This window comes from Ammospiza caudacuta, chromosome 14 (genome assembly GCF_027887145.1).
Source record: "Ammospiza caudacuta isolate bAmmCau1 chromosome 14, bAmmCau1.pri, whole genome shotgun sequence".
NCBI lineage: Eukaryota > Metazoa > Chordata > Aves > Passeriformes > Passerellidae > Ammospiza > Ammospiza caudacuta.
Window position 1 is genome coordinate 10,254,035 of NC_080606.1, and position 27,145 is coordinate 10,281,179.

General features: G+C 40.1%; 1 protein-coding gene across 1 annotated transcript in view; it reads left to right on the top strand.

Annotated features, from left to right (window-relative positions):
- TENM1 (teneurin transmembrane protein 1) overlaps window positions 1-27,145 on the top strand; it is a 302,334-nt gene that overhangs the window by 211,481 nt on the left and 63,708 nt on the right. The window contains exons 15-18 of the mRNA XM_058814332.1: window positions 10,880-11,096; window positions 18,013-18,132; window positions 19,877-20,138; window positions 22,616-22,883. Coding sequence (XP_058670315.1) covers window positions 10,880-11,096; window positions 18,013-18,132; window positions 19,877-20,138; window positions 22,616-22,883 — 867 coding nt within the window. The remainder of the gene's footprint in view (window positions 1-10,879; window positions 11,097-18,012; window positions 18,133-19,876; window positions 20,139-22,615; window positions 22,884-27,145) is intronic.

The following is a 27,145-nucleotide window of genomic DNA, read 5'->3' on the forward strand; positions in this document are numbered from 1 at the left end:
ATCTCCTTTCCACTCTTCCTCATAATTCTGTCAGTCTTTCAGAAAAAACAGCCAAGAGAAACCCAAATGAAAGAAACCTCTGTGCCTGTCAAAATGCATCCAGTTAGACTTCTATTATTATTAATTTAATATATATGCAAGCATAAAGTGCACATTTACGCTTGCTTTTAACATTAGTCCCTCTTAATATTTCTACTGAGACACAGCACAGTTCTTGCAATTTTCTGGACCTACTTTTGAAGGACTGTTGAGGGAACTGGTGTAGAAAGTGTACAGAAGAGATTCTGGAAAGTACTGTAAACAGAGCCTTGTACTGAAATAATCATTTGCTCCTTTCTATCAGTTGATTAAGGGTATTTGGCACTAAGTGCTCCTCTCAGTTCTCTGTGATCTTGATTTCATTCTAAGGTTGCATAAGTTTTAGGTTTGCTGGGGAAAACATAGTTCTTTCATACATTGGTCTCTGCTTCCTTTCCAGTAGTTTGTTCAAATACAAAAGTTAGGGTTTTGGGATTTTTTTTTAAGAAAAAACATCCAGCTCTATTTCAAACTTGCCAGTGGGAGAGAAGCCACAATATTCCTGACTGGTTTCTCTCAGAGTTAATTATTTTTCCTGTCTGTTTTGGACTCTGTCATTTATTGAACGGTCAAGGACTATTGCTTTTCTCTCCTTCACCTGCTACCATCCTTTACCCCGTGCTTGTCCCATCCTCAGAGCTGTGCAGCAGAAAGTGGATTCAAGGCCAGGTTTTATCAGGCTCTGAGATACCTGCAACAGTGCAAGATATCCATCCCCATGGCAGGGACTTGGAACAAGGGGATCTTTAAGGTCCCTTCCAACCCATACAGTTCTATGATTATATGATCAGCCCAAAACATAGCTAATTTTTTTTTCCTTAGGTTGTACACTGACATGTATTAAAATACATGTTATCTTTTTTTGTCACACCTGAAGACCATATCAGTGTCCTGGATGAGATCATACACTTGACTGTAGGGGCAAACCTTTGTATGATGATTGTATTTTCTTCTAGGTCATTGATAAATTAAGCTTGATGTAGGTCCAAGAACTGAGGTCACTGTGGGACCTCAATAGAAACATTCTGACTCAGTGATGATTCCTCATTTACAGATATATTTTGAGACCTTCTGATTTTGTATCCTGTGGGCTCTAAGACCCTGCTGTCCTTTGGCAAAGGCTTCCTTATTTCTGAACCCTATTCAAAATCTCCTTATTCCTCTCATATCCTTCCTTTTCCACTTTATTTCCAAGAGGTCCAAGAGCCCTGTCTGTGCCCACTGTCTGTGCTCTCCTGCACTGGAGAGTGTCCCTGTCACACAAGGTCCCACAGCTGGTGTCCCTGCCCCCTGTGCTCTCCCATCTGTCGCTGCTGTCCCCCGCTGCCCGAGCCTCTGACTCACTGCACTCTTAGATCTGCCCACTAAACCTTGGTTAGCCTCAATGTATGGAAAGCATTTTCTGATACTCTCTGTGAACTGGCTCTCTATAAACTGCCCTGTACTGTGATTTTGGGTGCTTTATATTCTGCAATAACACTGAGTTATTGGAAGAGTTGGCACTTACAACTCTAAATCTCCTTGAATTTGTCAGTTTAAGGCAGATACTTCACATCGTTTCACTGCAGGTTTTAAAAGCAATTTTCTTTTCCCTTTTTAATGGGAACATAACATGGACTAGGACAGCTCTGTTGACATTAAAATTAGAGAATAAGTGCAGAGAGAAATATTTAATTAATCTGACTACTACAGATGGGCTAAATGTAATTAAGTTTTCTTCACAATTTCCTATAAGAAAAGAAAATTATATCTACATATTATAACCACTTCTCTTTATATATATATGATGTTTGTAGGACCTTATTTGGCATAAGTATAAATTAGTAAAATTCCCCCTAAAGCCACTGGAGTTATATCAGTGTTAGATGAAATCAGAAGCTGTGTGTTTCAGGGTTTGTGTACCAACACAACAGGGGAATCAGGAATTGGGAAGGAGGTGTGACATTACCTCTTAAGTCCTGTTTGCTGGGAGGTTGAGCCTTTGACTATGAGAATATTATGGTGGCATAGCAAGTTTTCATCCACCAAGCTAAACACCTGGAGTAGGTTCATCAGGATGGAAGTTAATAGTATTTTCCCCTGCAGCTGATGTAAGTTAAACAGGTGAGTTAAACACAGCTGACAGGTGGTAGCTTCCTAAGGCCTTAGGATGTGACACAGTCAGTGACACATAGCCCAAGAGATAATTAGGTGCCCTTTTATAGGCCAAATAATGGAATTCTCACCTAGCAAAGGTCTTAATCATTCCATTTGTGTTTATATCAAACATTTGTATCTCAGTCCTTTTGTGCTTCAAGTTCATGAGGAGGAGGTCACCACCAAAGAACAAAGCTGAAGTAAAGTTCAGCAATTATAATTTCAAACAAACTCTAATTTTAGGACTTAGACAAAGGGATAATTTTGTGTAGTTTTACATTATTTTTTCAGTTAATTTGTCACATGGTACTTTTGGGGATGGAAAACCTGAGATTTTTATAATTCAAAACTACATTCAGTGACACAGTAAAAAAAAAAACAGGTTAGTCCCAACCATAAGGATTCAGTAATGTCATTTAATTGGCATGGTGTTGTTGTTTACCCTGTATTAAGAGCACAAAGCTTTGGGAGGGGGAAAGTATTAGGTATTAAAAGATTAAAAAGTACTACAAAATAAATTTTTTAAGGATGATATAATCATATAAAGAAAAGCTATAAGCATATTCACAGTCATCCTGGTCCTGCAGCCACTGAAGCGCCAAGACCCCCTTGGTGCAGTTCCTGGTGGTGGTAAGATAAAACACATGTGGAACGACTCTCGGGGGCAGGGAAAGTGCAATTTCTTTTAGAGCCCCATTAGGATTTGCTGCACTTGTTCCCTGGCTGTACCAGAGCTGCCTTTTCCATTCCAGCTCATAAGTCTCTGTTAGCTTTTTCCTGCTTGCAGGCTTAAGGGCATGTTTACCTGTTCAAATATCACTACAAATATCAGTGGAAAGGTCTTAGCATTATAACAGATGCACGATGGCATGGTTTGCACTTGCTCTCATGGAGTGCTTCTGCAGTCTGTTAGCAGTGTGATGTCCATTAAAAAATGCCAAGGAGTCAAGCAGGTGTCCTTTGCAGTGGGGCCTTTCCCTCACTGCGGCTTCCCTCAGCATAATTCCCCATTCCTTATCCTCCTTCTTTCCTGTCACAGCTGACTTGATTTCAGTTTATAAGATGAGCAATTCAGCTCATCTGAGCAGGTCATTTCCTCATGTCCTGCCACTAATTTAGATTCATTGGAAGCTCCAGTAGCTCCAAAACATCTCTAGAAAGCTCTGCTGAGTTCTTTGCAGGCAAAGTGCCTGTGTCTTGGGGCAGGAGGCAGAACACACTGCTGAGGTGTGGGGACACACAAGGCACTCATGGGTCACACTCCACTCAGTTGTAGGCAAGCTACAATTTGCCTGGTTTTTGGACAGATATTTACCTAGTTGCTGCACAAACAGGTCTTTGTCTCAAGCTGAAAGTTGCAGCCTGTCACTCCCATTAGTTTCTTTGATACAGATCTCCCTTTTAAATTTGCCTGCATCTCCTTTTATCATTTGTCTTTCATGAATCAATCTTGCCAGTTTGTTTTTAAGGAAAATACTGTTTACTACAAGCTTTGAATTCTTTTCCAAATATGCCTTCAGTCACTTCAGACAGTTATTGTAGCATTCTCCAAGCTTTTCCAAGCACAAGGAAATATATGACTCAGCATAGCCTTGGGTTGATAACCAGTGCTGCTAAAATATTGATGTATTTCTGACCCGTCCATTGGCGTTTTAATAACCCATCCATCACAGAGATATTGAGTCCATATATAAGTAATATGCTATTATTACCCAATATAAATAATACTGATGGGAATGGTTTTCATTGTTGCTGAGCAACAAGGACTCTCTAGGGATACTTAGAGTTTCTGAAAACCCTGATATATTCGTATTGTCCCCAGTGTGGAAGGCCAAATACTGCTGGTACTCACTGGGTAAAACACTCACAGCCTTTCCATCGGTGCACTGATGGGTTTCCTTATATAAACACCAGCATTCCCAGTTAACAGCCTCACTGTCTGCTGCCTGCTATGTATTATGGATAAAATTTGGGCGCTTTGAATTAATGCATATGAATAAGCATTAGAGACTCTTGACAGTTGCTGCTGCTTCGTCTCTTCTGAAGTTACTCTTTGATTCCGTTTGCTTGGATTCCTGGCAACACTAATTAGACTGAACTGAGCCTGTGGTGAATAAAGTCAGCACAGGCAATATTTAAGGAGACACTTAAATCCCATTTTTTACTTTCTGTGAAAATGTTCTGAACACAGATCTCACAACTCCATCTCTGGCTTGCACTCACTGGGATCACTATAGACAGAGCAGGAGTGCACTGCTACACTCACACCCCTCTGGGTAGCTCTGCAGCAGTGAAAATCAAACTCATTGGTACTTACAGAATTGTGGAATTTCCTGACTTGAACAGGACCCCAAGAATCATCCAAGTGGGGCTCCTGATCCTGCACAGGACAGCCCCAAAAATTACACCATGTTATCTGAGTGTAATCCAAACACTTCTTGAACTCTGTCAGGTTTTGTGCTGTTGCAGCTTTCCGGGAGAGCCTGTTCCAGTGTCCTACCACCCTCTGGGTGAAGAACCTTTTCCTAATATCCAACCTAAACCTCCCCAGCTTCATGGTGTTCCCCCAAGTCCTGTCACTGGTCGCCAGAGAGGAGGGATCAGTGCCTGTCCCTCTGCAGGTGTTGAAGACCACAGTGAGGTCTTCCTCAGTCTCCTCCAGAAACAAGCCAGGTGACCTCTGATGTTCTTCTTAGGGCTTCCCCTAGAGGGCTTTCACCATCTTCATAGCTCTGCTTTGGACATTTTCTAATGGCTTTGGACATTTTCTAATGGCTTTATATCCTGGTGACCAAAACTAAGCACAGCATATCTAATCTAGAGATTAGATTTTTGTGTCACTGAGCAAGTGCATCATTAGGATGTGTTTGTGAGCATGTCTGCATACATGTTTCTGCACTATATAAGCATCTACACCACTTCTTGTAGTATTCTGGGTTTGACATTACCATAAAACTTCAAATCTGTTTGTTTACATTAACCAGGTAGTTAATTGTTAATTTCAGTACATCTTCTGCATGGTGAAAAAATATTGAAAGGGTGAGAGCTCTGCTCATTTAATGAACTTTTAAACAGAAGAAGAGCAATTGTAAGTTTTATTGCTGACTAGCTATGTTTTCCTCACCAGAATTTAATGATAGAGGATGGTTTATTAAAATAACTAACATTAGTAACATGGGAGGTAGAGTCTGATTGAATTTTTCATTTTCATAGCCAGTTAATGAAGTGTCCCAGTGGTTTAATAGAAAAGAAGCTGCTGTGCAGGTTGTTGTGTGCTTCAGTGGTGAGGTAGGGAAGCCACCACTGTTGGTGTGAACCACTTTGTTCTTTGTCCCCTTACCAGTGTTCCCATGCAGTGCCTCTCTACTGTCCTTGGGTGCTCCTGGAATTGTATCTAGACAATTTGTACCAACTGTGGATAGAGATCCTTTTTCAGGGATGTGAGCTATTATGATATTGCCATATTTGTGTTCATGAATTGCAAGTACTACAAGGGTGGTTGAGAAGAATAGAGATGCTGGGATTTGAAAAGTAGGTGACAGGTGTTTGTATCAGGCACAGAATATGACTTGTTCAATGTTCTTGCAATTAACTTAGAGCTGACAAAATGCCTTTTTTGTTTCCAACTGATATGTTATTTTATTTTAAAGATAACTTAACACAAGTATTCTGCACCACATGGAAAGCTCAAATGCAAAACATATGAAATGCACTTACTGTGCAGCATTTTTCCAGACATAGAAAGTAGAGAGATATATATTGCTGGAAGGTAGCCAGTGGAGATGTAGGTCCATAGCCACAGGTCCATTGCCAATTTTTCTGGCTGCTGAAGGTGATCATGCCTGTAGAAGAGAGATTGCTGCCCAATGTGTACATCAGAAAATGTGCTACATCAGAAAAGCACAACATGAGCCTGCTATGACTGCAGCAGAAGCATGGCTGAGGAAGTAATTTCACAGCACTTGTGACATCCCTTCCATCATATAGAAGAAGGAATATATATATATATAAATGTATAAGCAAGAAAATGTACTTTGTTTGATGGAAAACTTTGTGTGATTCCATTGACACACAGTCCTGACCCATAGAAGGCTTCCTTATAGAAGGCTTCCTGAAAAAAATCTATTCCCCAGCAAAGGAATGGGAAAATCTTGTCCTAGTTCTGTATCTATTGCAATGCAGATAGGAGTACTGTGACTGAAAACAGAGGAACTTGTTTTGGCATGCTCTGCCTTCGCTTTGAGGTTGTTTAAATTATTAAACAGTACTATGAAGTGCTTTCTATCTTGAAGTTGATCTTTGTAAATTCTGTTTTAGCAGTAGCATTAAACATATTTTAATTTTCTAATTCACTTTAAAAACAAAAATCCCAGTTCATCATTATCCTTGCATACAAAAGAAAGTACCTGGAGGATGGGAAGCCATAATTTCAGATTCATCAAAATGTAAATCACTTTATTATAGAAGTCTGTAGTGTACTCTGAATGTGCCTGTCTTTCATATAAAATAAATTTTAAAATGCTAATAACAAACCAAAACCATTTACACATCTGTAATACATTTTAGTCTGCACCTATGCTGTGATGCTCTTTGGGGTAATTGACAGTAAAAACTTGAGTATACAGGGATCTCCTGCTGTATGAATTACAGTGTTTGCTGTTTGTAGTAGTTTGTTCATACTCCTGGCTGTTGTCTCCTGAGATTTAAAAGAAACCCTGCTGATTTGCTAACACAGTGAGCTTTTTAATAGTTGGTTCCTGATACGGAAATTTAACTAAAATTGTGACCACTTGTTGAGAACTGACTAATGTATTTGTAGCATTTTCAAGTGCATGAATTTGACAATATAGTTTATAAACAAGATTTATTTGGGATTGTTTTCCCCTGGGTTATTCTCCTGGATTAATAATCTAATTTCAAATAGGATTGGCTTGTTGAAAATTTTGTCCTCATGTGCACTTATTAATACAATTTGCATTATCACAACCTCCCTCCATATGTAGCTTGTGATTCTGTACCAGCTTGGTTTGCCTGGCTCATTTTGATGGATATTGTGCTAAATTATAGGAGTTTTCTTTTGAGGTCTTAGATTTGGATTTTCTTACTTTTTTCTTTTAAATTGTTTAATATAAAACCAATGTCTTGAATGAGCCTAGAGAGGAAAAAAGAATTTGTTTTGGCTTAAGAGTTCCCTGTTTGCCCTGAAACAGGTGTTTTATTATTTTACTTCTTCACAAAATGATTAAAATATTTTTAAGTTCTATGCAAGTCAGTTTCTCTTCTAAATTTTGGTTGTTTGGAGAAAAGCTGGAATTTCATTATTCAGATAATTGTAGTTAATTGTCCTAAAATACACACGGCAGTCTGGGCCAAGTACATGATTTTAATGGTGCATAGAGAAGCTGCTGCTTCTGCACTTCTTGCCTTACTGCCCATGAAGCATCTTCTCTGAGCCTAACATGTCTTCTCTTTCATTCTGCATGGTTCTGAAAGGAGATTGAAATAAATTGCCGTTGATCAATCAAAATATATTTTAAAAAAAACACCATGAGAGAGAAAGAGAGCTCTTGAATGATGGTGTGTGACCTAGAACCCTGCTCCTTTGCATTTTGGGTAGCAGTTTCTTTCTCTGATGACTTTGTAGCCTTTGTTGCCATTGCCTGTAAGTTGTTCCTGCTGAATCCAGCACTTCATACATTTGTAGTGCTGTTAGGGCTCGCACCAGTCTCAAAATGATTGTTCACACGTGCTTCTGGGACTTCACACCCTCCTAATGGGAAACCCTCCCTATTGTAGCCCTGGGAGGCTGAAGAGGCAAATTAAACCAGGTGCAAGTAATTCAAACAAGAATAGCTCCATTAGCACAATCTGGAAGAGTTTATAAGGCAGTCTTGTTGGTGACAAGTAAACTGCAAAGAAAAGAGAAAAATTGAGTCTGACTGGAAGATGGAAAACTGCTTTCCCTTTCCTTGGTTTCTTTTTGTGTCCAGCCTGAATGCACTGTGTTCGTCACCAGGTATGTGAGCTCTTGACTGAAGCAGAGGAAAATGAGGACTCTATTAGAAAAAGCAAAATAGTTAAGTGCTATTTTTGTAGCTGTTCCTTTCCTAGGCAGACCTTCATATTCTAATATTTCTGTGACCTTTCACTTTATTTCTTACATATATTAGAGAATCAGGTCAGCTCAGTTCCCACATCTAATAGCTTGTTGACAAGAAAAAAATTAATCAGAATTGCTAGAGTGAAATAAATTAATAAATTACTCCAAAATAGCTTCCCCATGGATACTGTTATTCTGAAATAAGTGCTCCTTTTTTTTTTTTTGATTAGCACAAAATCTGCTTGACCAAAGTTTGTCAGGTTTTTTAGGTAGACAGTGGTGAGCTTGTAGAAATTGGTATCTTCCAGAAAATTAGTTGATTCCTTGAGCAAGACTTGTCACTGCCATAACCCTTCCCCTGGCAGAGCAACTACCAGTATAAACCGCAGCAAGAGATTTCAATGTTTTTATGACATTTTCAGATCTAGTAGAATTCTTTAATATTTGTAGATTTGGATGATCTGCTGAAAAGCATCTGTAGCTTGATGCTTTTCAGTTGTTATGAAGAATATAGAGAGCTTCACTCCTTGGACAAAAAATAGATGAAACAATATTTTTTCCTTGCAGTTCCAAGCATGCTCTTCAAGTTTCAACCCAAAACACTTTTTTTCCTATCAGAACACACTGAAAAAGACTCTGGTTTATGTTGTGAACTCCTCCATCCCTTCCCGTGTGCTTTTGTTCAGACTGGAGGCCTCATTGTTTCAGCTTCCTGACTTCCCAGCAGATTTCAGTTGCTTCCTAGGCTTTCCTGTATATAAAGTGACTTCTACACTCAAAGTCAATAAACTCAACATTGCCCTGTGAAGTTATTCTTCTGCTGCTGGCAAATGCCTGTTGTCTCCAGGATTTGGGGAATGTGGCAAGCACACCCTGACCTGTAGCCATGCCAGCTCTGCTGGAGCTGAGGGTCCTAGATTATGTTGCTAGCTATCTACAGTTGCCCTTGGCTCATCTTTACAAAAAATAGCTCTGTCTGTTTTCCCAGTTGCAGAGGATAGATTTGTTAATATTTTTTTTGCTTAGCCAAGCAATTATCTTGCTCTAGGTCAGGCAAGGATTTTCAGATGCCAGGAAAGCCCATTTCATTATATGTGTTTGTTCTATAGAAGGGCTTTTGCTTTCTTTTCAAAGTGAATGTTTTATGCTGCCATTTACTGAGCATTCACACAGGGCTCTGTTGAGAAAGCAGTAGGCTTGGTTGGGGATTGGTCTTGCACCCATTAAAGTCAACAACAAAACTCCAGGAGCTCCCCTGCTCCCTCCAAGAGCACCCCTGAGGTGCAGTTTGATAGACTTCAAAGTGTTGGTACAAACACTTGACATGAAGTGAAATATCTGACAGTATCAACAAAATATCTGAAATATCAACAGTATGTTGATCCTATAGCATTCCAATTTCAATACAAGGGAGATCCATACAGTGATGTGATGACTCTGCATTTATTCAGACCAACCTTGTTAGAAATACAAAGTGTCTTTGTTGAAGGATAAAACACCTTTATCTTGCTTTAAATGCAAGCAACACAGCTGCTAAGTCATACAGTGGATGTTGAAGAAGATTGTTGGACATTTTACCATCTCCTATTAAATCTGTTTCTGATTGAGTATGTAATTTAGCCAATTTGGACATCTAAGCTGCTGATAGAAACAATTAAATGTCAATAGCCCAATTTTAAGTTTTATTTAGGTGCTTAATTTAGATGCACTTCAGTGCTTCAATTTTCATCTTAAGCTTTAGATATTTAAGTAACTTAATTTCACCCACAAATGTTGCTGCAAGTTTGTTCATGAAGAATTGTAGATTTCTGAAGAAAATCTATTATTTCTTCTATTTTTCATACTTGAAAATGGACAGAGGAGAAATAGCTTTATTTTCACTTTCCAAATTTGCTTCCATGGTGCAAACATCTATAGAGAGGACTGTAACTGTCTGGTCAATGGGATGGAGCCTGAATCTAGGTGTGTATTCATGTATCAGCTGCGGGAGTGTAGTTACAATTATGCCCTTTCTGGATCATTCTGGTATTGCAACCAATAAATGGAAAGTAAATATCTTAAATCACTTGTAAAACTACTATAGGGCTTAAAGCAGAAGTTAGACAACTATAAGAAATACAGTTTTTTCTGCAGTGGGGACACTTAGGAGAATTGGGTAAATTTCAGGCCTCGTTACTGAGGGCTGGTTAGTGAGTGGGTGTCCCACCTGGGGTGACCAGGCAGTGCTGACAATGAAGGCCTGTTGGAGGGAGCAGCTGCACAGTGTGGATCACATTGCACTGACAGGTGAAGTGTGGTGACTTTCTGGTCACACTGTCCTGCTCTTCCCTTTTCACTTAGTTATAGGTTCTGTTTTCTCACTGAGTGAGGATTTGGGGAGGTGATACAGTGTTAATGACAGACAAATAACCCTCCTGGACTAAGCATGCTTTATTGAATGTGACTGTGTCATAATCAGCATGCCTTCACATTGATTACATCCCTCCTGTGCTCTCTGATAATAAATGTGCTGCTTTATTCTCAGAACTGCTCAATTTCCTGAAGTTTCCATTCTTTCCATTTTAGATGGCTTGACAGACTGTGTAGACCCTGACTGTTGTCAGCAAAGCAATTGTTACTCAAGCCCTCTCTGCCAGGGTTCACCTGATCCCCTTGACCTTATCCAGCACAGCCAACCACCCTTCTCTCAGCATCCTCCAAGGCTCTTCTATGATCGAATCAGGTTCCTTATTGGGAAGGAAAGCACTCATGTAATCCCAGGAGATGTCTCCTTTGAGAGCAGGTGAGTCTTCTTTTAAATGAAAGACTTTCTGAATATTGAGAATTGTAATTTAATTATTTAACCAGGAAAAAATGGGGATACCTGGGTAGCTGAAAATTTTTCGCCAGTGCTCATAAAATACTTAAGAGGATAGCAAACTTTAAAGTCCCAACAGCTGAGGATCTTGGTTATCAGATTGTTGTTGCTGCCTGTCTGGTTGATGGAAGTGTCCCACCAACACACTCTTCTGCTGTTATTAACAAGAGTGACTGTTGTGAAAAGTAAGTTGTCTCACACTTGTAAAATCAGCAGAGGAAGTTCAGCCCTTCCCACTGTGCATATGTAATGGCAGGATGCAGAAGGACAAATTGGATTCACATCTGCTGTCTTCAGTCACCTTTCTGCCCAGTACAATTTGATTGGTATTTACAGTGCAATGAATTTAATATGTGTCACTTACATAAGTTTAAAAACTTCCTTGGTTTTGCTATGCCTTGATAAAGCAGTGTGAGTTTACTGGTTTGTGCTGCAGGTTATCATGCAAAGAGTGGAGTGATCCCAGAGTGTTTGTGAGATTGGCTTTGCCCTTTAACAGGAGGAAACTGTGCAGTAGAAAAAGGGCCTTTACTTGCTCAGAAAACCTGGTAACACATATTTTCTTGAACATTTGAAGTAGAGGGGCACATAAGTTTTTATGCTGCAGTTCACTTGGGAAGCTATAACTTACATGCTGACAAAGAGATCCACAAATCATCTACATCACCTGACTGTTACCCTGTCAACTAGGCCCCTGCATTAGATAAACCATGTTCCAGTAATAAGCACATAAGAATTTTTTATTGTCACCCTACACAGCACTTAGTTTACAACCTCAACACAATCCTGCACACAAATTCAGTTCACTTTTTTCTTCAGCATTAATTTTTAATAAAGTAAATTTGTAAACAGTCATTATTGATCTGAAATACCTAAACATTTAATCACTATCAATAATGTAACAGGATGTTATAAATATGTAGAGCAATAGGCCATGAAGATGAACTCCATGAGATGCACCCACCTGCCACTGGTGGGTCTCTTGGGGTGTTGCACTTATGAATCAGGCTTCTGTACTTGGGGCAGGGTCTTTGACTGGCTTTTTATGCTGTTTAAACCAAAAGTCACCACTGAAAAAATTTCCTCATCAAAATGCCTGACAGTGGGGAGTTTCCAGAGAGGAGGTGAGTGCTCAAGTTGCCTGTACAGTGTTCTGTAACACTGCAAATGTTAGCAGCCAGATTGTACATAATCCCATCAACGTGCTTTTATAGATATAAGGAATTGATCTTTTAAAGCTATCATTGATGGGATTTAACTTGGATTTAAAAGCTGTTTCTGAGTATTTAATTTCTTTACTCTGTTACCTGCCATGCCTGTGAAGACTGAAGAGCAGTGAAGTCCCATGTGCAAGCAGCAGCACACTCTCACCATGGCTTCTGACTTCCTGCCACTGAGGAGCAGGACTCTGCTGGCATTGGTGTATCTCTGACAGCCCAGATACCATTTCCTCCCACTGCAGACAAATTCATAGTTATTTTGAGAAGATCATTGGGATTCAGATGGGGGTGGCTGCATCTTAGGAGTCAGGGCAGTGCCTGGAGATTTGTGCTGTGCTGTGTCTCCTGAGGTTTGTCAACATCAATCTGCAATGTACTGGGCACCCCAAAGGGTTCCTCAGTCCACACTTTGCTGGATCCTTGAGTCTTCCAGGCTGTTGAAATATTGTTCATCCAGAAGTCAAATGTTATTAAAAACTGTCAGAATTTTACTCAAGGATAAGAGATAAGCAGGGTTTTGGAAAGAGGCAATAGCTAAACTGTGGTACTTCTGCTCAAAAATCTTCCTCTGACATTGCCAATCTGACTGTCATCTTGTGTCGGTTCTTCTCCTGGGAATTAAGATTACTGAAAAAAAATACAGAAAGACAACTGCTGCTACAGTAAAAAACATCAGAAATCTGTGATCCAGCCTACCTGGAAAGAATGCTTGAGGGGTTTTAATCTCCTTTGGGCTGTTGCTGAAAAGGTTGTGTCCAGGCAGATGATATTAACTCGTAGCTGCCTGCAATGGCACTGATTTTATAGTATTGGTGGTACAGCATGAAATGTTGGAAGGATTGGATGGAATAATGGCATGTATTTATTTCAGAGTACTGCCATCCATTCCCACTTTTGCTCCAATTTTGCAAAGCCCCATCTGCCTTTTTTTTTTTTTTTCCCTTTACAAGAAATCTCTGAGGCCATTAGGAGCATTAAGGAAGAGACATCTACCCAGTGTTTTCAGTCTTCAAATGACATTGTGCAGTGTTTTACTGTACCACAGGTCAGTGGAACTCTAGTATGGGTGATGTTTGCATGAATCTGGCTGCAGACAAAATGATGTTGATTAGATCTTGGAAAGCTATCAAAAATGGTGAAGATTATCTCTGTCCTTCATACTTGGATATGTTTGGTCTCTGCCATATCCTGGAATTTTCCAAATAATCTGAAATAGTAAAGCTAGCTGTTCTGACAGCTGCTGAGACATCTATCCCTCTGCATTTGCATCTTGGACTTTAGCTTAGGTCTAATATTTAATCATTTGGCTTTTACAGTACAGTCAGGATGTTGCTTGAGCCATAGCTAAATACTACATCAAAAATAATGTTAAGGGACAACATGTCTGCAAAACATTTGACTTTTTGTTATGTCAAATCTATGTCATATGCATTGGGTTTTTACAAACTCCCACTTAAACTGTGGCATGCTGAAAGGCAGATTAGAGACATTCTGGATAAATGGAAATGTACTTGCTTACATCAGGCATGGTTTTAACCTACTGCATCTAGCAGGGTGTAGCAGATTATAATGTTTTTGTCAACTTCTGTTCTCAGGAAGGTTTTTAGCTTGTTTCTTTGCTGAGTCTTTTTTTGTTTAAATGCGTGCTGCTGGCAAGCTATTTGACTCACTGTAAATTGCCCACGAAAAGGGTCCAGTGTATGGTACTGAATTAATTACCCTTCAAATGCTGCTTACAGCAACATTGTCAGCAGGAAGAAACGAATGTACCTCACTAGCCTTCAGCTTCATTTCTCTCATTGAAGATTTTAATCAGAAATGCAATACAGTAAATGACATCTTCTGGTAATGTGACACTTGCAAATTCACAAGCTGCTTGATAGAGTTCCATATCTGAGCCTAATGTCTCAGCCTGAGGTGATTATTGGAAACTTAACATGCAAAAAAATAGCAGGTAAGTAGCAGCAGAGCAAGGCAGAATGATGGTAAAATAATAAAATACTTCACAAGTACTGAAATAATGCATCTAACATTTAAACTTCTGTTCATATTTTAAATTAGAGATGTCAAACAAACTGCCTCACAGCAGAGACCCGAGATCCACAGAGTAGTGAGCTCCTCAGTTGCTTGTGGAATGCCCCATGAAGCATTGACAGAGGAATTCTACTTTTAGGCCACCTGCAACCCATGGAAATCTCAGCTTTCTCTCAAAAAGCCAACTGCTCCCTCTGGAGTTGCAGATTTAGTACAGCTTGCCAGGGGACTGGGAACATTTTTAATGCATTTGAAAACACTAAGGCAGCTTATCAGGGGCATGTTCTTGCCCAGCTTCACCAAATTAGAAAAGACATTTTTGCACTGACTTTCAAGTTAAAACAACTTGGAAAGCCTTAGGTCTGAGCTTATGCAATCATCACAAATAGGTGGCTGTTGGACGCATAGTACAAGTTGTCTCCCGTGAGAAAGCAAAGCAGGGCAGTCACAAGAGTGTGGAATAAGTCTTAGAGGCAGAAAGTACAGTGCATTGAGGAGACATCATGATCTTTAGAGGTTTCTCTGCTCAAATGAATAGAAGCAGTGAGTGGTAGCAAGGCCTCCAGCTCATCTGGGAAGAAGATGGATGTTGAGGCAAGGAAGCGTGAAGTGGCAGCTGCCTATGAAGGGACATCACTGCAGGGAACATGCTCTAAAAGCTCTGTGAGGGAAGGAACTGAGGTGTGCTCTGAGCAGCAGAGCTGCGGGGAACATGCTCTAAAAGCTCTGTGAGGGAAGGAACTAAGTGAGGTGTTCTCTGAGCAGCAGAGCTGCAGGGAACCTGCCTGGGGACGTGGGGTGTGCTCTGTCAGCTGCCAGGGCGCTGGGAAACAAGGGGAAACCAGCTGGGGGGCTCCTGGTTACCTCCTGAGCCTTGGAGACTCGTGCTGGTCATGAAGGAACTGAAAAATGTTTTCATAGCTGCAGTAAATGCCAGAATTAAAGCTAATTCTGATCAAATGCTTAGTCAAAGATTTAGTAGGTTCTGGTAATTCAAAAAGAGGCCAGAGAAGACTCTTCAACTCAGAATAGGTCATAAAGAGACATTAAATAACGAGGACAAACGTAGGAGCACAGAGGCAGGCTTAGGACATTCAAAATCTAAGAGATTAGTAAGACAATTCAGTACACACAAATGGAGAATAATGAGGTTTATATGTCTTTATCACATACCGTAAATATGTGTGGCTTGTAAAATATGATGAATAAAATGGACAATGTTGAAAGATAAGTCTCTTAATATTATTTATGAATTATGGGAAGTAAAGTGAATGAGTAAAGGAAAGAAAGACCATGGATGGAGATTTTGATGAGCTTTTATCGTACAAATCTGTGTGCTTGATAAAATATGAGGACAGAGTAGCGTCAGAAGACAGGTCTGTGTGGAATGAAAAAACAGGAGTGCAAGAATAATGCACTGAATAATGATTACTCCAAGGGGTCTCACTCTCACACCTAAGTGTGTTGTAAATATATGGAGTGCATTAATAAAGGTATTAGAAAAGAAAATGCACATCTGTCGATGTTTGAAATACAGGAAAATAATATAAACAAGTATTATCTGCTCTAAGAAATCAGAGTAATTGGACCTGGCTGTTCTTTTAAGTGAGTCTTGTGAGTCTGTTGAGACAAACAGGAGCTCAATTGCCTTCAGTGGAGCAGCAGATTTTGGGCCACAAATAGGGCCACAACCCATTTACTTTATGTAGGAAACAAAGCAGGTGATAAATCAGAGCTCTTGTTTTGCATATTAGCAGTAATGCAGCATCTCCCATTCCTCTAGGATTTAGCAGTGTCTTTTCATGGCCTGGGAGCATGGAATTCCTATTAGCAACTGTGGTGAATGCTGTAGTGGCAAAGAGGTTAATTTTTACCAGTTGTGTTTACTCAAGTCATAGTCAGATGGGTTTGATGATATCATGGTGATAAATCAGTGTCCTGTTAGTGGCTTGGGAGAATGGGATATTAAAAAGCATGTCAAAATTTTCAGAAATTTATGTTCTCCAATTTCTGCATATGATTTCATTGGATCATGGTCAATTAATCTCTCTAGATATATTTTTAAAATTCATATGTAGACTCCTAAATAATTTTTGTCTAAGGAGCTATTAAGTTTTTTCCTTTGGATCGCACATTCAGTGTGCAGTGGATGTGTCTTTTGAGGTTTGCCACAAATTTTCAAGTTGAGAAAGAAACATAACAATGCCTAAATTTATGCTTGTCATTTATATTGAGTAATTAATGCCAGTTCACTTCATAAGTATTGCATTGGTTTTGACCCTAAATGTCTTAATGTTAGCAAAAGACTTGCATACACTGTTCACTTCATTATCTCAAACTGCAGTTCCAGGAAATAGCTGCAGTAGTTTCATGAGTTTCCAAGATCTGGATTGGCTCAGCCAGTGGAGGTGTGGTGTAGCTGACAGCCCAGGGCAAAATTACTGGGAGGAATTTCAGTGGAATGTAGCTATGTGTACCCTTAGAAAATGCCACTGGGTCCTAATCTACACCATAAGGATTTTTTATGTCTGTCTTCTCATCCTTAGGAGACCTGATTCTTATATGTTTCTTTATTCAGACAGGTAAAAAACCAAAGCTAAGAAAAAGAGTAATTTCTTCACCATTTCTGTGACTTAGGTGAAAGCAATGGTCTGAAAGGACAACAGTGAAAGTTCAAATTGGACAGTAGGAAGAACTTACCATGAGTAGAGCACTCATGCAGAGGCATTGGAATGGGTAACTTGGTGAGCTTATAGAGTCAGACAAGCATCTGTCTGGACTGATGTAGGCATAGTTGATCTAACCCGAGGCAAAGGAATGGACAAGATAAAGTCTTGTATTTCCTTTCAGCTCTCATTTTCTATGACTCTGTGATCCTGTTAGCCTCTGATTAGACACACTTAGTAATGAGTTCACTTTCCTGTCCATTGACTTTGATGTTTTCTGCTGTGCTGCCATGTTCCACCCTCTTCACTGGAATGTGAGGATAAAGTAGAAAGTGGGTGCAAGTCCAATGCATCCCAGAGGGAATTCAGAATAGCATCACATGTGATGGGGGATGGAGAAAAATGTATGTTACACTTGATTAGGCACCCTGTGAATTTACCTGTATAAGTTTCTGAAGTTCAGTGAAGCCCGTGTGTCTCACTGCTGCCTTATCACATTAGTTCAGCTTTTCTCTAACAGACAGCAATGCCCTATACCTAGCCGCAGAGAATGAGGTTTCATTCTCTCCTTTCACAAACCATCACTCCCTTGAGCTGCAGCCAGCTAAATCACACTATCAGTGAAACCTTTGCAGTGCCATTCAGTGGCAGAGCAAATAGTACCCTAAAATATGTGAGGAAACAGGAACATATTCTCCCTATACCAACAGTTCATGAGAGTCTGTGTGTCATCCTTATAAGAGAATGCTTTTTAAAATCAATCTTTTGGGCTTGTATGACTTCTCTTCCAAAAATCAGCAGTCATTCTGAAATCAGAGTGGTTTTGTCTGTTTGGGACCAAAGCACAGCCCAGTTTCTGTAATCAATGTCTTTCTCACCCTCCTCATGTTTGTAACTTGTTGCCTTCTACTCTTGTTGCAGACGGGCGTGTGTCATCCGAGGCCAGGTTGTAGCAATTGATGGAACACCTTTGGTTGGAGTGAACGTCAGTTTCCTGCACCACAATGAGTATGGATACACCATCAGTCGACAGGATGGCAGGTCAGGCTTTCATGTATTATCCTCCACTGGTTTAGGTTTGTGTGGTTAAGGCCATCTGCCAACTTCTATTCATGTACAGAATTTTCATAGACATCACAGTTCGCAGTGTGGCTTGGGGATGACATCTGGCCGCCTGCTCTGGGAGCACAGTTGATTGGAGCTCTCTGTAGTGAAGGGACCAAAGAAAGAGAAGAAAAAAACCTAAACTGCAACAGAACTACAGTGACATTCAAACTGGAGTCAAGATGTGCCAGGTCTGCTGTAACAGTACCTTCTTGACATTGGAATATTTTCACAAGTCAGGTTTTCCAGGAAATATCCTGTCTTCTGCATTTTTTTGTTAAGTGTGAATCATCCAAGTAGTTTATTGAGGTGTCAGTGAAGTCAAATTCTTTAGCTGATCACCTGAGGCATACAAGGAAAAGTGGGAGCAGACTTTTTCCAAAGGCAGATGGTTAAATTGCTGTTCCATAACCAGCCCTGGCTTCCCCTTCTTCCCCACCCTCACAGGTCTGAGTTCAGTTCTCAAAGCAGGTGAGGTTTCAATATATTCTATATTGCCCTCGAGGGCTGGCCATCCATTTGCAATAGGGTCATGACTTGCTCCTGAACTTCAATTAAGCTCTTAAGGGCAGTTTAAGACTTCATCTTCCTGGGCTGAATTGTGAATTACAGGAAATCTGAAGCTGTCTTCCAGCAGGGAAAAAGTGCTGCAATTTGTCACTGTTTCCACAATTATTTTTTTTGTTTGGCTTTGCCAATTTATAGAAGTAAGGAGTGTGCATATTTATTTCACCTGGGTTTATTGACTTTCAAATCACACTACTGAAAGTTAGTAATTATCATTTCCTCCTTACACTAGCCTGGATAAAGTTGTTGCATTAAAATATGCTACCTGTATTTTGCTGTGAATGTAATCGGTGTCATTTGGGAAATGTGATGAGATATGCATAATTAAGTCTGACTTCTTATCACAGTTTGTTACCATCAAAAACCTCCATAATAGATGCATTCAGTAATACAGAGAGTGAAGTAGCTATTTACATATTACCTTGTGTTGCCTGACTGTGGATGTCAGAAACTCTGGAAATTGATACTGTACATCATACCTTCTATATCCCACTGTTTTGCAGCCCAGATGTGCCAAAGGTTCTTCACAGTTACCTCCCAGAGGATCACCCTCCTTGTGTTCAAGAGCTGACTCAGTTCTCAGTGCAATTAATCACCATCCTTCCCAAAAATTTCATACTCTGTACAGGGAGGTTATGTGCACAGTGTACTCAACCTTTTCCTCCTGCTGCTTTTCGAAGAAGGGAAAGGGTTATGTTCATAGAGCTATGGCCTAACAGGCTTTAAGCCTTCTTATTCTGCATGCTCTTCCTGCATACATGATGAGTGGCATCCTTTTTCCGAGATTGGAATGTCTTTTCATATAAACCAAAGCAACTGGGTTGACAGTTTTGTTACAGATGGCTCGCTGGTATTGATGCTAGTAGATAAATAGAGGGGAGAGAGGCCAAGTAACAGTGAAATTCTGTGTCTTGGTGTTGTTGCATACAGGGAGAAAGCACACAGAGGTAAAGCTTCTTTGTGGATACAAGGAATGTACACTTGAATGATTTCACATACTAAATTAAGAGCTGTAATAATGAATATAATGTTTTTGTGATGCATTGAAAGGTGTGGTAATGTGATTTTTAAAAAAACCAAAAAGAAACAAAACTATTTGTTTTTTCTTTTCCAGTTTTGACCTTGTGGCTGTTGGAGGAATCTCTGTCACTCTAGTTTTTGACAGATCTCCTTTCATATCTGAAAAAAGAACACTTTGGTTGCCTTGGAATAGATTTATCATTGTAGACAAGGTTGTAATGCAAAGAGCAGAGTTGGACACACCATCCTGTGACATCAGTAGCTTTATCAGTCCAAATCCAATTGTACTCCCTTCCCCCTTGACAGCATTTGGAGGGTCCTGTCCTGAAAGAGGAACTGTTATTCCAGAACTACAGGTAATGAAAAGAATTCTAAATTAACACTTTGTTCTTTCTTCAAAGAGAGTGAGTCAGTAACTGCTGTAATGCCACTCGCTTGGCAGAATAGCACCAATGCACATCTATTTGGCACTGTTTAACAAGATTCTGTTGTCTTTATTCTTTCTTTACTTTGAATATTTAAAAGTGTTTTATTTCTTTTCTTCAAGAAGAAAGTGGGAAATGCTAACATGAATTATTATTGAAATCCTGATTTGTTGGTAGTGAAGCACAAAACCATCCCTAGTTACAGATGAACTGTACAACTTCCCAGACATCAACGTAGAGACATGATGCTTTGAACATTCCTAGAGGTGTTTCATTCATTCACAGCTGTATGTCAGATTCTTGGGGTTTATTACTTTAATTACTTATTACCAAGGTAGAGAGCAATTTTAACATGATCTTTAGGACTTCTTTTTTAATTTCAATATATTTTTTCTTGACTCTCTCTTAAGTGTTTAAAGTAATTTCTAATTAATGTTGTAATTAACTGTTGTTTTACTTGGGACTTAAAAGACATTGTGAGAGTCAAGCACACAACAAAACACAGCTCAGGTCATATTAATGCCCTTAATTTTTTGTATGTTGTTTGAGCAGTTAGATTTTAAAGAATATGACCTCTTCTGGGTTTTCTTTTAATTTCATCAAGCAAGCCTGGAAGATACTTTGGGGTGTACCATAGACATATGAGTTAGACATATGAGTTATGTCTAAACACCTCCATAACTGTTACCATGCTTCATCCAGTTGATGGTCATAGCATTGCTTCACAGAATGTACTAAGTGAAACTAATGAACATAAATTAAGAATAACTGCTGCACACTAGTAAGAAAATACTGGGTCACAGTGCTCCACATGAGGTATGCCTTGGTCTTCTTTGAACAGTGGGGTACTCAAAGATGCAGTCTACTGAGAAACCACTCCCCAGTTCTTTCCTTTTTTCTTTTTTTTTTTTTGTCATTGGAGGTTTCATAGTGTTGAGTTTCATTGTGTGGTTCTGGGAATTGAGCAAAAATTAACTGAGAATAATAGGAGACAGAGATACATTAGCATGTATTAATGTGTGAATATTTCTTCCTACTTTTTTATTAAAAAATGAAAAGAAATGTCAGATGCATGACAGAGAGGGCAGCTGGGATGTCAGCAGGAAGGAAGGGGAACTCTGCAAATCAGGAACAATAAAGAGAGCAGGATTTCCCTGGCAACACTGCATTTCATATGTTGAAACGACAAGTGCTGGCAGGCCTCCAGCTGTACTGCAGCAATGCTGTGACAGTGATACTGTTGCAGTGTGTAAATAAAACTAGTTGAAAGTGAAGTAAATCTATTGTTAAATAAAGAAAATTTAAAAACTGGAAAATATAAACAAAACAGTTTGTCTTTTTCCAAGCATGATGAATTTAACATTGTGACAGGTTGATTCATTAGTACAGAAATGCACCAACATCATTAACCTTGTTAAGCACAGTCTAGTTTTCAGGTGGCTTTTGAGTGACTGTGGTAGCACCCTCCAAGAAGCTGTTCTTGTCTCTTGCCTGTTCTTGTCACAGTCTGTCCCAGAAAAAGCTCTTTTCTATCAGGAGCTAAATCCCTTTTTGTAGCTCCAAGGCCCACATCATTCAAAAGGTCAAGGCCAAATTTCTTTTTCCACCTAACAAGCTCAGAGCCTTTGCAGTCCTTGTGTAGCTGAGGGCCCATATCCACCGCAGTGGGAATTGGTACCACCCCGCAGTGGGCATATCCAAGCTTGCTTTAATCCAGCTGGTTCAGACAGCAGCACTGACAGCAGGGCCCTGGGATTTGAGTGCACTTGCACTCCCTGGGGACTTACCTGTGTGCAAGATGACTCTGTTGCTCAGGCTGTTTCATCCTCACTGCTGTGTGTTCCCAGTCAGCTTGCTAGGTTCCTAATGCTGCTCCTTTATACTCCCTTCTTGCTGGAGCTTGGCCTGACTGCACAGATGGTTTAGCAGGAAGGATTTTTTTCTTTCTTAACACTCCCCAAGTTAAAGGTTTTGTCTCCAAAGCAGGATAGTATCTTTACATCACAATGTGTATGATAGAAGCTGTGTGTATATTTTAAAAAAATTTTACTGTATTCCAGTTAAGAGCACTTGTTAAGTAAATCAAGTAATTAAGGCAAGATAAAGCTGTGCAGCTTATATGTAAGAATATGTGCATGGATGCACTATTTGCTCCCCAGTAGAGAAAAGCATCAGAGGAAGAGGCTCTTTATCAAACAGCCTGCCAATCCAGTAGGTTGACCAAGCAGTGTCTGATGTTGGAAATTTTGCCATTTGTGCCTGACTACTGCAATGCTGAAATAAACCCAGTTGTTTCAGTGGTGCTGTGTTCACATCATAATTGTGAAATGTGAAATAATTGCCTTGTCTTACTGTTACAATTTTACATTTTTCTTGGCTATAGATACAATGATGTGTTTTTTTCAAAGGTGGTCCAAGAGGAAATTGCAATTCCTTCAAGTTTTGTGAAGCTCAGTTATCTCAGCAGTCGGACCCCGGGGTATAAAACTTTGCTGCGCATTATTCTGACCCACTCAACCATCCCTTCTGGAATGGCCAAAGTCCACCTGATCGTTGCTGTTGAAGGTCGTCTGCTTCAGAAGTGGTTTCCTGCTGCAGCCAATTTGGTGTACACGTTTGCCTGGAATAAGACAGATATATATGGACAGAAGGTTTCTGGTCTGGCTGAGGCAATGGGTATGTACAATCACCTTGATGTAAGCAGAAGCACTCACATACATCAAGCCAGGAAAATATGGCAGATAAATTTTGTTGCTGCTCCTACATTCTTTTAAATCAAATGCCTCTTTAGCTAAAGTCACTGAAGTGACTTGTATGATTTCCCAAGAACATTTATTTTCTTGTTCTTCCAATGTCATCTTTCTAATTTAATCAATTTGAAAATTCCTTTTTCCCTCAGAGAATGGTTATGTACTAATGGCATTATATTCAGCTGTCTCTGTTTTTGAATGTTACTCTGAATATGACCTTTGGTGTGTCATTGTTTCTGTCATTTTTTGGCTGTGACATTTAAAATGTCATTTCCACTTAGGGTTTTCAAAATTTTAACTTTTGGGCATCTTTTCTTACTATGTTTCATGTCCCCAATAGTTAAAACTAATTGATTTGTTGTTTAAATATGTTTATCCAAAAATCATCATGTTTCATAGGCTTTGTTCAGCAAGCAGCACAGGCTATTCTGAGAGTTGCTACAAAAGTGCTGTCTGTGCAAACACATTTTATTTAGCCAGCATTTTTTTTCATTAATTTTGTTATTTGTTTTTTTAAGGGCTTTCTATTTTTTAATTTAATTTGATGTTATGTTGTTTAATGGACTGATAGATGCTTTGTATTAGAATTACTTACTTTACAAGCAAAGCTTAGAATTGTGAATCAACCCCATTCACTTCGGTAGCAGTTCTGTTTGCTTTTTTTAGGGCAATAATAAGCAGCAGCACTGGCAGGTCAGGCTGTCAGGGAAGAGTAGCAGGGGTGACAGAGCTGTGCACCCTCTCAAGGAATATGCTTCATTCCACATATGAAAATGCTGTTCTGAGGGGCAGCCAGGAACTTCCTTCAGGAGCTGTTGTGTTGCCCATGCAGAGTGGCCTGTGCAGAGGCAAAAGGTGCCAGGCAGGCTCTGCAGCTCCCAGGGCTCTGGTGTGTGACAGTGTTGCTGTGTGCTCCCAGACGGGTGGTCTGGGAAGTGCCTCTGTGGGGAGGCAGTGGGGAAAAGGAGCATTTCAGCATTTTCCTTGGCATTCCTTCCCTGAGAATGATGCAGGCATAGACAGACAGGGATGTCCATGATGGGTTATGACACCAAGCTGTGCAGTGTGATTACATAATGCAGTATGCTAAGGAAAGGTTAGATGAAGGTTTTTTCAGAGCTGTGGTCCTGCTGTCTCCTTGACCCCACAGAACACGAGCTGCTGCCTGCAGGGACAGTCCCACATTCTCTCCTTACCCATGGGCCACCACTCACATTCATTTGATCATGAAATGAGCCAGATCAGGAACAAATTCAGCTGAAAACTGAAGCAACCAAGGAATAAGTGATACATTTTTGGCTTCATTAGTTTCCTGATCTGCTATGAATGCTCATGCAGAAGCTCAGATCTTCTCATTCCAGCTGTAGCTCACATACTGCATTGGCCTAAAGAAGTCCAAACTCCAACCTCAGAAACTGACTCCCCAACTTTTTCCTGGAGTCAGTCAGGTGCTGGCACTGCAGCCACCAAGGTTCTGAACATCCCAGGTGTGGTGTGTGGCAAGGAGTAGCAGTGCCCTTCTCAGCCTCTTGAGATACAAGAGACCCTGTGAGAGGGCAAATCCAGCCTTGTCCCATTGCTGATACCTGTTCCTTTTGTTTTTGCAGCAAGGGAAGGTATCAGGTGAGTTGTTGGCACATATTTGTGCAACTCCAGAAATAAAAAAAAGTATTCCAGCTTGCCCTTTGGCACTGCCATGGGTGATCAGGCAGGACCAGGTGGGTCTCAGGTGCCACCTGGGGCTTTCCCCAGCACAGCTACGTGTGCCCTGTGTCCAGAGGCTGTCACTGTCTCATGTTTGACAGGGAACAGTTGGCTACACTGCTCCCACTGCATCATCTAAGAGTCCTCTAGTGATTGGGAAATCCAGTACATATCCACACTTTAAAACATGTTAATTCAAATACATAGCGTCTCATGAAATGATACTGCAGTTAGTTTCCCAAATTAGGAGTAGATGAGCTTCATGTGTTTAAATATGAATAAAGCTTGCACAATAGTGCTGGGTTCACAGCTATTAAATTATTTAATTGCTGCTTAATTTTTTTTTTTTTATTCCTTGAAGTTAGGTTAATTATGCTTCTTTCAAAATAGAAGCAAAAATCTTGATATTTTAAGTGCATTACTCACATGCTTTGTTAGATTCCAATAAAGCTTTATTTAATTTGACACACTGTAGTTACTCAGGGACCTTTATCTGCATGCATTATATGAATTTTTGTCAAAATAATTTCTTCTGCCAGTATATTACCAATATTTAATAATGCATTCTGTTCAGTTTTCATTTTAATTAAATTAAATTGGAGCAGGTTGAAGTCTTAGAACTCAGGATTATAACCATCTGCTTTTGGTTTTCTAAGTACTATAAACATCTATATTTTTCTTTGGGGTTATTGACAGCACTGATCACATAACCAGTTACAGAAAACGAGACTTTCTGAGCATATTTCCACATGCAAATGGTTCTGTTTAAACTTGATGGAGAAATGTTTGCTGGCATGTGTCCAGTCCCCAAGCTCCTCACAAGAGGCCATTTTCTCAGAGTAACAACTGAGATGACAAAGCAGCATTTTTTGTTCTGAATAAATAAGCACCATGTGAATGTTGACACACAAAAGTCTGGTGGTAAAGTCTCTGTCCCCTTGTAATCTAACACAGGGAAAGGATTTCAGTCAAATCCTCAATAAATGCTCCTGTGAACTCCATAGAGACTCGTGCAAATCCCTGCATCCCATACAGCAGCACTGAGGGGTCTGCAAGAATGAACTCTCTTGGGGATGAGCATAAATGAGTTCTCCAGCAGCCCTACCTGGTGCTGTGGTTGAATTTTATTCATTGTTCAAAGAAGATGAATGCAGATAAGTACAAATATTTCAGGGGAGGTTGAAGTCGAGGTTACTGTTCTGGTTAATGGTGTCTTTTACGTCTTAAGCCCTTAAGCGGTAGGTCTGGCACTGACTATTCTTAATAGTGTTATGAAAAGAATTGGGTTTTGATACAGATGATCAGTAGATCTTTTGAAATCCATTTTGAGACTGCAAAGAACAGTACTTGCTGACTCTTTAAATCTAAAGCCATAGTTGCTCAAGTTCACATTTATACACTGAAATCTCAGTCACCTCAAAAAAGTGCTATGAATTAATTGCATCAGAAAGTAACACCCCACAACGAGGGTAAACTGACCAAGATTTTAATTTCACTTACAAAATTACATTTCTCAAAACCTGTGCCTAAAAAAATACTTCTCACGTGGCACTATAATCATCCTACTGACTTTACCAGTGTTGTGCTTTGCCTTGATTACTTTGTTTGCAAAATGACTGATAGGAAGTTTTCATGGGAGTAACACCAGGACTTCCCAGTTAGATGGATCAGGAGGCCCTGCTCTAAGATCACACAGATATTTCTTTTTGGAGCACAGAGCATAGGTGTCTTTCATAAATATGGGTAAATTAACATAGAAACCTGCTTGTAGACACACAGAGAGTGTAGTCCATATGTCTGTCACTGATGAGAGGGGACAAAATGACAGCTATGCACAGTATGAGAGCAGGGAGCTGTGAACTTCTAAGAAAGGGGGTGATATAACCCCTGGAGAGAATTTTGCAGCTCAGAAACCTCAGCTGTTGGCAGGGAATACTGAGGTTTACAGAGTTAGCTCCAGCCCTTGTAAAGATGCCCCAGCGGATCCATGGGGGCAGATTCCAGGCTCTGTGAGTGGTTATCCCTCCCTTGCCCAGCTCCCAGCACCTGGTAACTGTCCTGTGTGTCCCTGGCAGGTCCCTGAGCCAGGCTGAGGGGGGGCTGTGTTGAAGGGCACACACAGCTGACCTGGGGCTGAACGTGTTAAGCACATGACTGGAGGAAAAATTTTAATGTGTAGGTGGCAAATGTGAGGTTGCTTCAGAGGAAAACTCTGCCCTTTATCTTCTCTCTGCATTAACACCTAGAAAACAGTGTGCTCAGTTACTGAACCCTTCTGACTCATGCCAGCACAGGATGTGGCTGCTCTGGAACTTCCCTGCCCTTTCTTGGGCTCTCAGCTCAGGGTGAACCCAGAAGCTTTGCTGGTGTTGGTTGTCAGAGCTCCTGTAACAGAGGAATTGGACAAAGCGACTGCTGGACCCTGAAACTGAAACCTGTAATGTTTGAAATGTACAATATTCATGGTACTTAAGGAAATGTGAT